This window comes from Nelumbo lutea, chromosome 8, assembly GCF_056320005.1.
Source record: "Nelumbo lutea isolate HS-2025 chromosome 8, American lotus-T2T, whole genome shotgun sequence".
In the NCBI taxonomy this organism is placed as follows: Eukaryota; Viridiplantae; Streptophyta; class Magnoliopsida; order Proteales; family Nelumbonaceae; genus Nelumbo; species Nelumbo lutea.
Window position 1 is genome coordinate 11,962,825 of NC_142691.1, and position 15,435 is coordinate 11,978,259.

At 39.0% G+C, this 15,435-nt stretch overlaps 1 protein-coding gene across 12 annotated transcripts in view; it reads right to left on the reverse strand.

The window, feature by feature from the left end:
* LOC148842743 (uncharacterized) overlaps nucleotides 1–12,827 on the reverse strand; it is a 34,822-nt gene extending 21,995 nt beyond the window's left edge. For 3 of the 12 annotated variants that reach the window (XM_088956421.1, XM_088956423.1, XM_088956418.1), the window contains exons 1-7: nucleotides 12,595–12,827; nucleotides 12,184–12,303; nucleotides 2,859–2,920; nucleotides 2,506–2,593; nucleotides 2,354–2,415; nucleotides 2,180–2,276; nucleotides 1,503–1,979 (exon numbers count right to left, since the gene is read on the reverse strand). In XM_088956421.1, the coding sequence (XP_088812547.1) occupies nucleotides 1,503–1,979; nucleotides 2,180–2,276; nucleotides 2,354–2,415; nucleotides 2,506–2,593; nucleotides 2,859–2,920; nucleotides 12,184–12,282 (885 nt within the window). In that variant the 5' untranslated portion in view covers nucleotides 12,283–12,303; nucleotides 12,595–12,827. Of the gene's footprint in view, nucleotides 1–1,502; nucleotides 1,980–2,179; nucleotides 2,277–2,353; nucleotides 2,416–2,505; nucleotides 2,634–2,858; nucleotides 2,921–11,992; nucleotides 12,083–12,183; nucleotides 12,304–12,594 lie in introns of those variants that run through there. The other 9 variants (XM_088956422.1, XM_088956419.1, XM_088956425.1 and 6 more) reach the window with 7 other exon arrangements.
* Between the last annotated feature and the right edge of the window lie 2,608 nt (nucleotides 12,828–15,435).

The window sequence follows — 15,435 nt, forward strand, 5'->3', positions numbered from 1 at the left end:
GAAGAGCAAGAAGCATAACGTAGTTGCTAGGAGTAGTGCTGAAGCTGAATACAGGGCAATGGCTCATGCTACTTGTGAGCTAGTTTGGTTGAAGCATCTTCTTCAGGAGATGAATATCACAATTTGTCAACCCAATAAATTGTTTGGGACAACCAAGCTGCAACACATATTGCCTCTAATCCAGTGTTTCATGAAATGACTAAACACATTGAAGTTGATTGTCATTTCGTGAGAAAGAAAGTGACAAGTGGAGAGGTTGTTACACCCTATGTTAAATCTGAAGACCAAGTAGCTAATATTTTTACTAAAAGTGTGAGTCACTCAAGGATGGACTATATTTGTAACAAGCTAGAACTTTATGATATATACGCTCCAGCTTGAGGGGGAGTGGAGTGTTAGAATTTATAGAAGTAGTTAACAGGGGCAGTATTGTATTTTTCATGTTGTTCTTTCTCTCTTATATCTGCTGTAACTTTCCTAAGGGTATTGTAGTCATTTCAGCTTTAGTAGAATGCTAATACAACCCGGGTCGACAGTAAGGAGAAGTGAACAGATTTCTCCTTTCTAGTCTTCCCTCTTATATCTCCTTTCCCTTCCCTTTCTCTTCCTATCTTCTCTTTCTTTCTTCTATCCTTTTCTTCACCTTTTCTTACTTTATTAAAGTTGGAACACAAAGTAATGAACATAATTCTGAAAATGGGGCACCAATCAGTATAGCCAATAGAATGCAAGTTAGGATCAGAAATAATAAAAAAGCAAAGTCAAAAGAGTCTAGCTTCCAACTCATGGACCCTGAAACATACAAATGGTGGACATTCCAGATGTTCCCAGAATCACAGGTTTGAACAAAGAAAGGATTTTGAGAGCCAATGATCACAAAATTCTGGTTAGCTTTCTTCAATGGCAAAAATTCCTCCCCATGGAGTTGGGAGCTGTATATGAAAACTTGAAGAAGACTCTTGTATGGTTATTGGTTAGATCAGAGGCACCACAAGTGGCACATTGACATTGTGCCCCTTTCATTAGAGAAGTATTACATTCAGTAGGATTATGCACTGGCTAGTTCAGCTGCAGATGATCTTGCTAGAGGAGGTATCTTGGGAGTGAGCCTTACTGACAACCTGCTTGCTTAAGTGATTGTTCTTCATGGGCTGTTTATAGATTTTCTTGTGGGATTTAAAGCCTTCGGATCTTTTCTTTTCTGTTATTTTAATCTATCTTGGATATCCATCAAAAGATGAAGTACCCCAAAAGTATTTATTGAAAAGGTAAGATGATATATCACGAGTTTACTAGAAATTCATGGCATACTTCAGCACAAAATTACAATCACTCAACAAAGTCAGCCTTCTTTCAAAGAAAATTAGTGCCAGTTAGCCCCATCACAAGTTGATAGAAATCAAGCCCTTTTCTGTTAACAGCAGAACATTCATGGGATAAAAAGGTGATTAGGTGAATATTACCAAATGTAAAAACAATGCATAATTCAGAACAAATTTCACCTGAGGTTGCAGAGAACCATCAGCAGTCCTATTACCATTTGCTTTAGGAGTTTCACCAACCCGAAGAGGTGGAACATCCTCCCCCAGGATTTCTCTAACAGGACGCACAATAGGAGGACTGGAGACATCCAGGCCCTTCTGATGGTTGGATGACCTGCCCTCCAGCCTAGCTTCTACATCAGGAAACCTCCGCTCTTCAAACCTCCTATTGCCAAATCTGTCATCTCGGCGCCTATCATCAACCACTTCAAAGCGAACAGGACTTCTCCTGTAATCTCCATACCGCTGACCTTCTTGATCATATCCAGGACTTCTTCGTTCATCATAATTGTATCTGTAGTTTCTCTCATCATTTCTACCAACAGGACTAGGTCTTTCACCATATCGGCATTCATATACATCCTCATAAGGTGGGCTTCTAGAACCACCACGATTTGTATCCACCCTCCTGTTTTCATAGGAATCCTCCCTCTCACCCTGCGTGACATATAGAGTTCACTTAGTAAATTAAGGAAGCTTTTAACAGGAAAAATGTCAACATAGCTTTCAAAACATATACATTGTTGCAACATTGACAACAACCAGACATGCTAAGTTTACAATCTAGAAACTTTATGAAAATTATCACGCACTCCAGTTTACTCATCCAAACGAAAAGTAGGGGAAACTTTACTTACCGACTTAACCCTTCGAGACTTATCGATGCTCGGCTCCCCAGTGTATCTCCGATCCACATAAACATGCTTGATGAAATCCCTGAGTCTATCTACATTACTGGAAACAAGGATTTTAGTCAGAACCATAACCATGGTAAGATTCCTTCAGTAGTATAGTGTAGATCTGTTATGAACCTGCTATCAGGAATAGACTGACGCTGTGGATCCCATTCCTTAAAGTAAATTTCCTTTGCACGCTGTGGAAAGTAGAAAAAGTAATCAAAGGAATGAGAGATAAAGAAAGACAGCAAGAACATTGAGGAAAACAAGGGCCATATCACTGATACCTGATTGCCCCCTGCTTGAAGAGCACTAACTTCTTGTGAAGTAAATTTAGCCATTGATACTGATTTCACACGGTGGGTGAACTCCCGGCTGGAATTGATTTTGATACAAAGTCAGCACAAGCAGTTTCCTGTAAGTTAACATTGAACACTACTTGGCCCTATTTATCAAGATTATATCCAAGAGGAAATAAGAATCTCGTTAAAATTTTAACATATAACATCATTACTTATAAGATGCATCATTATGTGATAGACATCAATCATATACAAACAAGTGCATAAGAAATCTCAAAAAGCTAAAAGCATGACCCCAAGAAGGGCAATGTATTGAGCCAGATAATGTTTATACTTACTGTATCCCACTGCAGGTTGTGCAAACAAATGTCCAAAAACTTGTGCAAACATACTGAGGTCCCTGTTAGACAGTAAAACATTTTTTGCTGTTACAAAGAGCATTAGCAAGAGTATTTTTAAAATAGTCATCAACTCAAATAAGAGTGTTATAGGGAAAAAAAAGCATTATCATAATCAACTCTTTCATATCAACCATAGGTTTACAGAATGCAATAGCAACATGAGAAGAAAATGACAGCAGACATAACAGAAAACCTGTAGAGAATAATCAGCAACTCAATATATTTAGCCCATTCGTATGAAATACTGGAGAAAGGCATCTAGAATACCCATATTTCAGCATATTACACAGAAAATGAAACAAAACCTACTAAACAACTTACAAACTAAGAGAGGGATACATTTCAGACTGCAAAACCACAGATGATTCAAAACCAGTATAATAATCCAAAATCAATATTTTCTTTAATGAAAGTCATTGCTATCAATAAAAAATGCTAACCTCATTTGGGATTACAGGGAAGAGATAAAGAGGTTTAAATGGTTAACTAGTGAGATGACATTGAGAATTCAATGGGAAACAAGGTCAGCTAATGGAACAGCAGATGCATTAGCTAAACAAAGAGTGATTAGCGACCATTTGTATTGGAGTCAATTGTAATTGGGTTTGCTGCCGGTGAGAGGTTGCACCCCACACCTTTCCTTGGGCAATTGTATCTATTGTGGTTTCTCTTCTTAATAAAATTGTTCGTTTTTACTTACTAAAAAAACTTAAAATTGTCAAGAAGTGGGACCAAATAAACTCCAGATCCTTGCACATGTCGCATGCTAATCTGGGATGGTAAGGCCATTTGCCTAACAGATGTAAGTAACACTATACTTTCTGAATTGTAACACCACCCCTACATTCGTCATTTTTCAATTGACTTCTGAATAGATATATAACAGAATATCAATCCGACATAAGACGAAACTGAATTAGAACTTTTAACCACATGTGCAACTAATTCAGATTTAATGAACTTGTAAAAAGAGGCATTATTTACACATTAAACTACAGAAAGAATGAGTACATGTGATTATGTTATATCGATTATTTCACACCTATGTAACTATACTATAGCTCTCATTCCAAGCCTCAAGTCTTTCCATCTGATCATCTTGTATTCTAGCATTCCCTGTTTCTATCAAAGATAAAAGAGTCATAATAAGGGAGCTGAACTGAATGACAAATTGCTTTTATTTTAGTGGCTAAAGTAAAACATTAGAGGGTATAGTAATCAACCCAATTTCAGCTTCAGCCATTAACGACTTCACAAACTCCTTAATAACTGTTAGAATGCTCGAGTCAGGGGTATTTTGGTCATTCTGGTGTATCTTATTGAAAGTGAAATGCCTATTGTATCTGAGTTTAAGTTGTGTCCCATCTTCTATGAGGGACAAAATTGTCTTTCTTGTAACTCAAGTTTTTCATGAATAAAAGTTAAGTGGGTCGGCTAGGAGAGGTACTTTTGTACATCCTCTCTTCTAGTCTGGCCGAACACTCTTCTCCTCTCCTTCTTTCTCTTTTCTTTCTTCTTCTCTACTTTGACCTAGAAACAACTAGGATTTATTCACATGGTATCAGAGCATTAAGGTCTGGTGTTCGTTTTCTTGCTATTGTCTTCTTCCTGGGTTCGCCGCCAGCTTCACAGTAGGTTTCATCATCTTACAACTGATCTGATTGAAGACTCGATAAAGGCTGAAAAGGAGTTGTCGTTTTGAGGGCCTGGAGGTGAGAATGCCTCTGGCCGGTGCTGTGGTGGTCGTTGAAGTGGTATACTAGACCCCCTATTCGGTGTATGAAGAGGGCTGGTCGTATACAGGTATGGACACTGCTGTCATGTGTTCAGAAATGGACTGTGAATGCTGATTTTTTTTGTGTGCTTCGAAAATTAGTTGTTGTGGTGCTAGGTGAAACTGATACACATATCAGTCATGTTTTTTTGTGTGTTTTCTTGCTCACATGTGTGCTGAATGAAGAGTGGTAGACTGCTGATGTCCACGACAGCAGTGGTGTGGTGTTGATTGTGTTGTGGTGGCTGACATATCTATGTTTTTAAATGCTTAAAAGTGAACCCCTAGACCTTGTGTGTAATCAGTTCTGCAGTTTGCAGAACAAGTGTTCGATGAAATGACTGAATAATTTCAGTAGTGGTGTGGTGGTGGTAAATGGTCCTGCAGTGTGCAGTCCAAGTGTTTGATGTGTTGACTGAATGATTTCAGCTTTAGAGTGTAGTGTGTAATGTGCAGTTGAAGAAAGTGGGTTGGTGGTATTGTAAGTGAGATAAGTCTTGTGACAAATGTGAGATTGTGGTGTATATTCAGAGGAGACATAATTGAGATGGCTTCAACTGTAGTTGAGAATGACAACAAAACAGACATCATGCTCTCCTCAGATTATCTAAGTGTTCAAATGACATCCATTAAGTTGAATGGTGAGAACTATGTACCATGGGCAAAATCTGTGGAGGTGTTCTTGAAGGCCAAGAGGAAAGTAAAACACGTGAGGGAGGAGAAACCTTCCTCTGATTCTCCTGGGTTCAGTGATTGAGAACAAGATGATGCACAGATAATGACATGGCTTTGGAACAGCATGGAACCAAAGATTAGTGTTGACTTCATGTTCCTAGATACAGCCAAAGAGATTTGGGATCATGCTAAAAAGTTGTACTCTGGACAAGCCAATACAACTAGGGTATATCAGTTATACCAAGAGTACTTCAATTTGAAGCAAGGAAGTCAAAGCTTAGAAGAGTATTATACAAGTTTGAGAAACATCCGCAATGAGCTAAATGTGTATCACCCTCTCATATCAGATGTTCAGATCCAACAACAACAACGTGAACAGCTTGATGTGACTAGGTTTCTTGTGGGCTTGAAGGCTGAGTATGAGCCTGTCAGAGCACAGATATTGGGGGGATCAGCTCTCCCCTCACTTGAAGAAGTTTTTGCCCGTCTTAAGAGGACATCCATTGAGCCAGTGGAACATTCTTCCTTCTCTGATAGATCTGGTTTGGTAGTGACTAAAGGGAGTGGTCGTGGAAGTAGAAGTGGTGGTAGTAGCAGTGGCCCTCCAAGCAACCGTGGTGGGCACATGTTTAACCGGACCAGTGGCCGGACTGGAGGCCGTGAGTCAGGGGGAGGCCGTGGAAAAGGAAGGGGTAATGCTTAGAGAAAATGTACACATTGTGGCTTAGAGGGGCACACAGTTAATTTCTGCTATGATTTGCGTGGTCCACCCAACACTTAGGCTAACCATATTACATCTAAGAGTAGTAGCACAATTACTGAAAGCCAGCAAACTGCACCAACCCCCTCCACACCCACTTGTGTTTCCGGGCAAGAAATGGTGAATGTACCACGGGCAATATATGAGCAGTTCCTTCAAACAACTCAACAGAACACAGCTACACTTGCCCATTCAGGTATGACTTGTTTAGCTTCCAAAGCTTCACCCTGGATCATTGATTCTAGCGCCTCGGACCATATGTCTGGGACTCCTTGTGTATTTTCTTCCCTTTCTCGCACCTCCACATCTCAGACAGTTACACTTGCTAATGGTTCTACATCTCCTATTTGTGGTGTTGGTGATGTTGATCTCTCCTCATTGTCTTTAGCATCTGTTTTATATGTTCCTAAGTTCCCTTTTAACCTTAAGTCTGTTAGTAGATTAACCAAGTCCCTTAATTGTTCTATAACCTTCTATCCTTCTTCTTGTGTGTTTCAGGATCTCAAGACAGGGACGAAGATTGGTGGAGGGCATGAAGCCGGTGGTTTGTATTACTTCTCTCTAATGGCACTGTAGACTTGGTCATCCCTCTCTCAAGGCTTTGAAGCTGCTAGTTCCTTCCTTGAGTCATCTTTCATCATTAGATTGTGAGTCATGTCAGTTGGGAAAACATCATCGAGTCTCATTTAGTCCAAGAACTGATAGTCGTGTCTCAAGTCCTTTTGTTATAGTTCATTCTGATGTATGGGGTCCAGTTAAAGTGATGCCATACAATGGGTTTAAGTATTTTGTAATTTTTGCTTATGACTTTTCAATAATGACATGGATCTATCTTATGAAAGACCGTAGTGAATTGTTCTCTATTTTTCAGAAATTTCATGCTGAAATACGCACTCAGTTTGGTGTTCATATAAAAATACTTCGCTCCGATAATGCCAAAGAATACATCTCCTCATCATTTCAGCAATACCTAGAACATCATGGAATAATTCATCAAACTTCTTGTGCCTACACCCCACAACAAAACGGTGTAGCTGAACGGAAAAATAGACATCTTCTTGAAACTGCTCGGTCCTTGATGATCAATATGCATGTCCCAAAGCATTTTTGGAGTGATGCTGTTCTTACATCCTGTTTTTTGATAAATTGGATGCCCATGTCAATCCTTGGAAGTCAATCCCCTTTCTCCGTGTTGTTCCCCACTTTGTCTCCCTTTCCTCTCACCCCAAGAGTCTTTGGTTGTGTTTGTTTTGTTCAGCACTTGGGGCCTGGAGTAGACAAGCTAGATGCACGAGCTACAAAGTGTATTTTTCTTGGCTACTCAAGGACTCAGAAAGAGTACAAGTGTTATAACCCTAAGTTTCATAAATCGTTTGTGTGCCCTGATGTCACCTTCTTTGAATCAGTTCCCTTTTTCTCCAATGCCGGGGTCTCTTCTTCTCCCTCTGTGGTTCCTCTTCCTGTTCCAGTTGTGGACCCCCTTCCCGTAGTTCCCACTCCTACTGCAGATGCATATCTTATGCCGGTTACTACAGAGAGGCCGCCAATTACTCAAGTGTATACTCGCAGAAGTGCTTCGGCTCTTCCTCCACTTCAGCACCCGTCGACAGATCCTGCTACTGCCCCTTCTCCCTCAGATCTTCATCTCCCTATTGCTTTGCGGAAAGGTAAATGTACTTGTACTTCTCATCCTATTTCAGACTATGTTTCCACTGCTCACCTTTCTGCTTCCAATTGCAAGTTTATATCATTACTCGCATCGGTTCCCATTCCCAAGACTGTACAGGAAGCCCTTGTCTCTCCAGGGTGACGGCAAGCCATGGAAGAAGAACTCTCTGCTCTACAACATAATCATACGTGGGAACTCACCACCCTTCCTCCTGGTAAGCACACTGTTGGGTGTAAAAGGGTCTATACAGTGAAACATCTTCCTGATGGCAGTGTGGAACGATTGAAGGCACGATTAGTGGCCAATGGCTATTCTCAGTTATATGGTGTGGACTATATGGAGACATTCTCTCCTGTGGCTAAAATTGGTTCAATTCGGGTGTTGATCTCATTGGCTACTATGTATGATTGGCCTCTCCTACAACTTGACATCAAAAATGCCTTCCTACATGGTGATCTTGTTGAGGAGGTGTATATGAAGCAACCACCAGGATTTGTTTCTTAGGGGGAGGTTAGTAAGGTGTGCAGGCTCAAAAAGGCAATCTATGGACTGAAACAATCTCCTCGTGCATGGTTCGGCAGGTTCAGTGAAGTGGTGAAGGCCTTTGGGATGAAACAGTGTCAGGTTGATCATTCCGTGTTTAGTTATAACTCGGAAGATGGAAACATCTTGCTAGTCGTGTATGTGGATGATATTGTCATAACTGGAAGTGACAACAATGGAATTGACAGACTGAAAAAATTCTTACAGGACCACTTCAATACGAAAGATCTGGGGAAGCTAAAGTATTTCTTAGGAATAGAAGTTGCGAGGTCAAAACAGGGGATCAACCTATGTCAGAGGAAATATGTTCTTGATCTACTTGAAGAAACAGGGTTGTTAGGTGCTAAACCAGCAGAGACTCCTATGGAACTCAATGCCAAGTTAAGTGTGGATGCAGGTGAAGAGTTTGATGATCCTGGAAGGTACAGAAGGTTGGTGGGAAAGTTGAACTACCTGACCATTACCCAACCAGATATATCATTTGCTGTGAGTGTGGTGAGTCAGTTAATGCAACATCCCCGGGTTCCTCACTAGGAAGCTGTTCTAAGAATTGTTAGGTACCTAAATGGTGCTCCAGGTCGTGGTTTGTTATACCAAAAAGGAGGACCTCTTGAGATAGTAGGGTACACAGATGCTGATTGGGCTGGCTCTATATCAGGCAGGAGGTCAACCATAGGGTATTGTACCTTCTTGGGTGGCAATCTTGTAACTTGGAAGAGCAAGAAGCAAACAATGGTGGCAAGAAGTAGTGCGGAAGCAGAGTACAGGGCTACGGCCCATACCACATGTGAACTAGTATGGCTGAAGAACCTACTACAGGAGATGGGTTTCTCAATTGACAAATCCATGAAACTATACTATGATAACCAAGCTGTTGTTCACATCTCATCCAATCCTGTCTTCCATGAAAGAACTAAACATATTGAGGTGGATTGTCACTTTGTGAGAGAGAAAGTGATAAGTGGGGTAATAACTACATCTCATGTGAGCTCAGGAAATCAGTGGGCAGATATCTTCACAAAAGGATTGTCTCGGGGAAGAATAGATTACATTTGTAACAAGTTGGGACTATATGATATATACTCTCCAGCTTGAGGGGGAGTGTTAGAATGCTCGAATCAGGGGTATTTTGGTCATTCTGGTGTATCTTATTGAAAGTGAAATGTCTATTGTATCTGAGTTTAAGTTATGTGTCCCATCTTCTATGAGGGACAAAATTGTCTTTCTTGTAACTCAAGTTTTTCATGAATAAAAGTTAAGTGGGTCGGCTAGGAGAGGTACTTTTGTACATCCTCTCTTCTAGCCTGGTCGAACACTCTTCTCCTCTCCTTCTTCTTTCTCTTTTCTTTCTTCTTTTCTTTCTTCTTTCTTCTTCTCTACTTTGACCTAGAAACAACTAGGATTTATTCACAATAACCTAGTCACTAAAAGCCTTGATGCCCAGATACCAGTACAAGGGTGCCATATCGTGTTGGATACTTCAATTTTTAGTGTCAATTTCGTATCCAATAATTTATCCTTGCGATATCTGGGTAGCATAGATTGATAATATATATATATATATATGGGTAGCATAGAGTAAAAGACAAAGTGATGGAGTGAAAGCCGCCAGGCCCCAATAACTTTGATGGGAGCTCTAATAGGAAATCCGGGTATGGCAGGTATTGGTGGTGTGATCAGAGACTCCTCAAACAAAGTGTTGGCTATGTACTCAGGACCTTTAGGGGAAGGTGACTCTTTAAAAGCTGAACTGTTAGCTCTACTTCAAGGGCTAAAGATTGCCAAGCAAGCTGATTTTAAGAACTTGGAGATAGAAGGGGACTCAAAAATAGTGACATCTTGGACCAATTCAAGCAGTAATGCTCCTTGGTACTACAGACATCAGTTAAGGGAGATAGTAACCATAGCAAGGGCACTTAATGCCTCGTTTACATGGGTCAGGAGAGCTGCAAATGGAATGGCTGATTCTCTAGCTAAACAGGGAGTTCAAAGGCAACAGCTTTTTTGGGCTTTATTGTAAAATTTTCTGTTGAAATATCTGTGTTTTATCTGCTGCAACTCTATATTAATTCTCTTAATTGAATGAAATTCTCATTTTTTCTGATCAAAAAAAAATAGAGTAAAAGACAAAGCAATAATTCAATTGGGTTCAGGCTGAAATGAGTATGAATTATCAGTTTCCAAAATCTCTCTTCTTGACCAACTTGCTCCTATCCATCCTTGTTATTCCCCAAGGTTACTAAATCAACCAACAGATAGGAATCTTTAAATTCCCCTAGGATTTGGAGATTCCACTAGGGCAGAGTTGTTAGCTGCAATTCAAGGTGTTTGCTATTCAGCTAGGTGTGGTACAGTTGTTAATTGAAGGAAATTCCAAGGTGGTTGTGGGTTGGCCACAAAGTCCAGAGTCTGCAATATGGTGTTTTAAGAACGAAACCAAGAGGTTCAAGTGGTTAACAATGGTCTGATTGTAAGAGTACAATGGGTTAGGAGATCAGCCAATGCTATGGTTGACTGTCTAACCAAGCAAGGGGTAGCTAGGGATCATTTGTTTTGGGCACAATTGTAGTTTGTTGTTGCTTTGGAGAGTATGCAGCCCGTGCCTCTCCAAGATTACTTGTATCAGTTTCTTGCTTTTTATATTGATATAACGAATTACTTTATTTATCAAAAAAAAAAGGAACAAAAGACTATTTGAAAACATGTTTATTACAGAAGAGAATTTACTGAAAGGATTTTGGGGTAGGTTGTATCCATGGGTAGGAACACAGATTGTTCAGGAATAGGCCTTATAGCCCCTTTTTTTATTCCGGAGCTTTTTTGTATCTATGCACAGAATATACAGATTAAAAGATTACAGATCCGATTGGACACTGCACAGCTCCTTGTGCAGATTTGGATTGTTTTTTTTTTTTCAAGTAATACAATACTTTACCTTTTTCCTCAAGAAAATATATATATATATATTGGGTAATGGCCTTTTACAAAACTGTACATGCAACATAGCTGAATAGGTAATACAGACGCAATGAGGACTCACTATACATTCTATTCCCAATCCACTAGTGGGGAAAACCCCAATTTTACCATGGGATTAGCTATGGAATTGAAATCTCTCGAAATCCACACAAATAACAGTTATAAGAACCTAAAACAACTGTCTATAAAACCTCTCCTGAAGCCTTTCCCGATTTTATCGCATTAGTGGACACTGTCAATCAAAAGCAATAAGGACCTTTGTGAGTTAAACATCTTAACACCAACAATAAAGGATGTAATTGTAACCCATTCCCTCAAATAACGAACAGAATTAGAAAATGGTAGTAATACTAGCTGAAAAAAAAAATAGTAAACACTAAGAATATAAATGAACAGAATAAAAATAATAAACATAACATAATCAAGTGAACACCTACAAAACCCCTCAAGTACGAGAGAGGTCACTTAATATCAGCTCATAGAAGAAACTCAATTCAGGATATGATACTGAACAGTGTTTTACAGTTGACACATGAATGCTATTAATATTATTCACCGAATTTTCTCCATTCTTAGAAGCACCAACGTAGTTTTTATTTTAATTTTCCTATTCTTCTGAATAAATAATTATACTTAAACTAAAAAACAATTGAGAGCAAAAGCTACATTACATTGTTGATACGATTGTTTACAATCATTGATCAATTTCCCTTTTCTGGCGTCACAGTGAAATGCAATTGATAAAAAAGGTGGCGGCCACCCTCCGAATCCGAATTAAGAGAAAGAGAATCAAACGACCACTCAACGAGGACAAAGCTAAATGTACAAACAAAAATGAGCCACCAGAGATGCAAGAGGATACCAGACTGTTACAATTGATACACCTCCGATTTTCAGGAAGTTTCAGGAGACCACGAATGATCCGCTCATTCTTCTCGTCTTCCTTCACCCGATTCGCCATATCTCAGGGGTTTTCCGGCTTCTTCGCGCAATTCCAGTCAGAAACCCAATAAAGAGAAGGAAAATTGGAAAAGAAAGAAAACATTTTAATCAGTATCCTATCTTTAGAAATCAAAACAACCAAAATCATTAATCAAAGGAAGATATTCGATAATGTATTCACTCTAGAAAGCAGAAATTCAACAAAATGGAAGAATATATATCGAATTCGAGTGTTAAAGAATGGACCCAAATATATAATTCGTTGAGCTTAGCTAATACAACTGGAATTGATTGAAGACTGGGGATAGGAGTGGAGAGACAGAGAACTGACCCGACTCCTCTTTGGATGAATGAATTCGACTTCAAAAACCTAGCTAACGCCAACAGAATCCTGCAACAGTGACGATGATAGCAGAGGAAGATCGATTGGGTGCATGAATGTACAGAGATTGTCAGACTTTTTAGGGTTTGGAAACGAAGATCCGTGCAGCAAAACTCTTTTTTTCCTTGGTGTGAGAGACAGAGGGAGCGAGAGAGAAGGGAAGAGTTCTTTTCTTCACCCATGGTCAAACACAGGAAACCTCGCCTGTTTTACCGGTGCGTGACCGGTTTTTCCCGGTCTGAAGATGGCAATTAGGCATTATTCATGACTGAAAATTACAAACATATCCTCTCAGTGTGGAAGCGTGGAAGGCAAAAGGTGGCCCGACCGGCCGACCGGGCCGACCCTACCCTGGCCTCATGGAGGCTGTCGCTTTGCGGTTAGTTAAAATCATTGCCCTCGCTTTTTAACGAATTAACCCAATCCACCATGGAATATTGGCAGCGAATACGTGTCATTTTTCCCTTTTTGTCCTCTCATCTCTATACGTAATAAAGCATGACGCAAAAACCAGTAGCATCATACGCAAAATCAGAGCGTCATCACTATGGGTGCCCACGGTTCACTTAATAACCGATTGATTAGTTTGGTTTGTTAATTTTTTATAATATATATAATAAAAAATATAAATATATAATATTATATTTTAAATAATAAATAATATATCATATATTATAAATATATATTTATATATAATGTATATTTATTAATTTATAATATATATAATATACATAAATATATATAATATATAAAAATATATACATATTGATCGATTCAATTAACTGTCAATTTTATATATTAATTAACTGAAATCAAAACAATACGTTCAATTTTTTTAAAACACCAAACCAATTTTTTTATTCGATTTCGATCAATTTGATTTTTCGGTTTTTCTCATCCTTTTGGTCATCAGCCGTTGACTTATGAGACCAAAATGGCTCTCCATCTTTCACTAAGACCACTCTTTCAGTATATCAATCAATGAATCAATAGCCTTTCTTCTCTTTTTCTGATGTGTTAAATGGAAATTTAAAAGATAAAAATTAAGTGGGGCCCTTACGCGAGAAATGTAATTCATCAGATTGGAATCTTTTAAGTACGTATTTTACTGAATTTGTAAATGGAAATTTAAAAGATAAAAATTAAGTGGGCCCCTACGTGAGGAATGTAATTCATCATATTGGAATCTTTTGAGCACGTATTTTACTGAATTTGTTGCATATCAAAATTGTTTGATTACGTTGAGATACTATTTGGTTGTGGCCCCACACAACAATAATAAACTTGCGAACAACGTAGGTACTCAAAAAATCATAACCGCCCGTAGGTGTCTCTCTACATTGGAATATTAGACGTATTGAGGCCGAATTGCTGATTGATTGCGTAATGATCAAATCTTAGCCATAAAATTCTTGGGCCCACACATGAACGTTTGCCACGTTCCATGTGATTTGTCTTACGTTGGTGCAGTTTAGTCACTTGGATCTCTCTCTGTGTTCTCTTTGTTCGAGAGAAACAATTTCGTAACGTCATTTGCACGGACCAACCTCGTGTCGGCATAGGATCATTGTGGTCATTAAATTCTGAATTTGACCACAGTAAATTATAAAATTAATAAGTTTGGAATCTCCATGTAAAAACACATGTGTGGCTGCGATCTTAAGTGGGTAAATGTGGGTATAGTCGTCGTTGTTAGGAGATCTGGACTCCTTTCAAAGCTACCAGAAATGCCTATGAAATGCTATAATGCCCTTATATGTAGGCTATTAAAGGCACGAGGACATGTGTATTGTTATGATACCAAACATCGGCGAAATCACCAATTTGTTGACCACGACTAAAGACCATACCTATTCAACACCATTGCTCACGTGAGAGATTTTCTACTGCAGGGCACACATCTGTGATCCACGAATACAAATTCTGAATTCCTAACGCCTGGAATCGGGATTTGCTCCTCAGAGAGCGCACCTCACACCGAACCTGGTTAGACCAGCTCGATAAAGTGGATGAGAAATTATCGGGCTGGGCGGGATGGTAGGAATGTAGAATGGCAACCGCACTCTCGACGGTTACTGGCTTTAAAACGAAGTAACCCGACGAGTTCCCCAGTTTGGTAGATCCACTGATGGTCTATCATCCACGTATCGGGTCTACCAGTTGGTCCCCGCCTGGCCAAGCTAGAATTATATGTTCAGAGTCTGGCCCAAAATACCAGAAGTCTTTCCTGCAAAAAAAAAGGTGGCATGCAGGGGGTCCGAACCGTAGGGCTTTTTTTTTAACCAAACCGATATTATCAGGTAATCGAAATTGAACTGAAGCCAATTGATTAACTAGTTGATCGGTTCAGTTAATTATCAGTTCGATTTATTGATTTTTTTTTATTTTTTTATTTTTATAATATATATAAATAAAAAATAAAAAAAATTATAAATATATAAAATATTATATTTTAAATAATAAATAATATATCATATATTATAAATATATATTTATTAATTTATAATATATAAAATATATATAACTATATGTATATTAATCGGTTCTGTTAACCGATTTTTGGTTCAGTTTTGGTCGGTTCATTTTTTTCACCCCTAGTTGTCTGGCCCAGTTACATCACATTGGGTGTATATGACTTATTCTGGTGGGTCGCTTCAGAGGACCGTCTTCTCTGGCCTGCGCCTAGCATCCATCTAAGTCATGAAAAAGTAAGGCTCCAAATGGTATCTGATTTATCCGAATTTCAATTTGAATTTGATTCAATTAAGGGAGATCCGGATTCGATTTGTT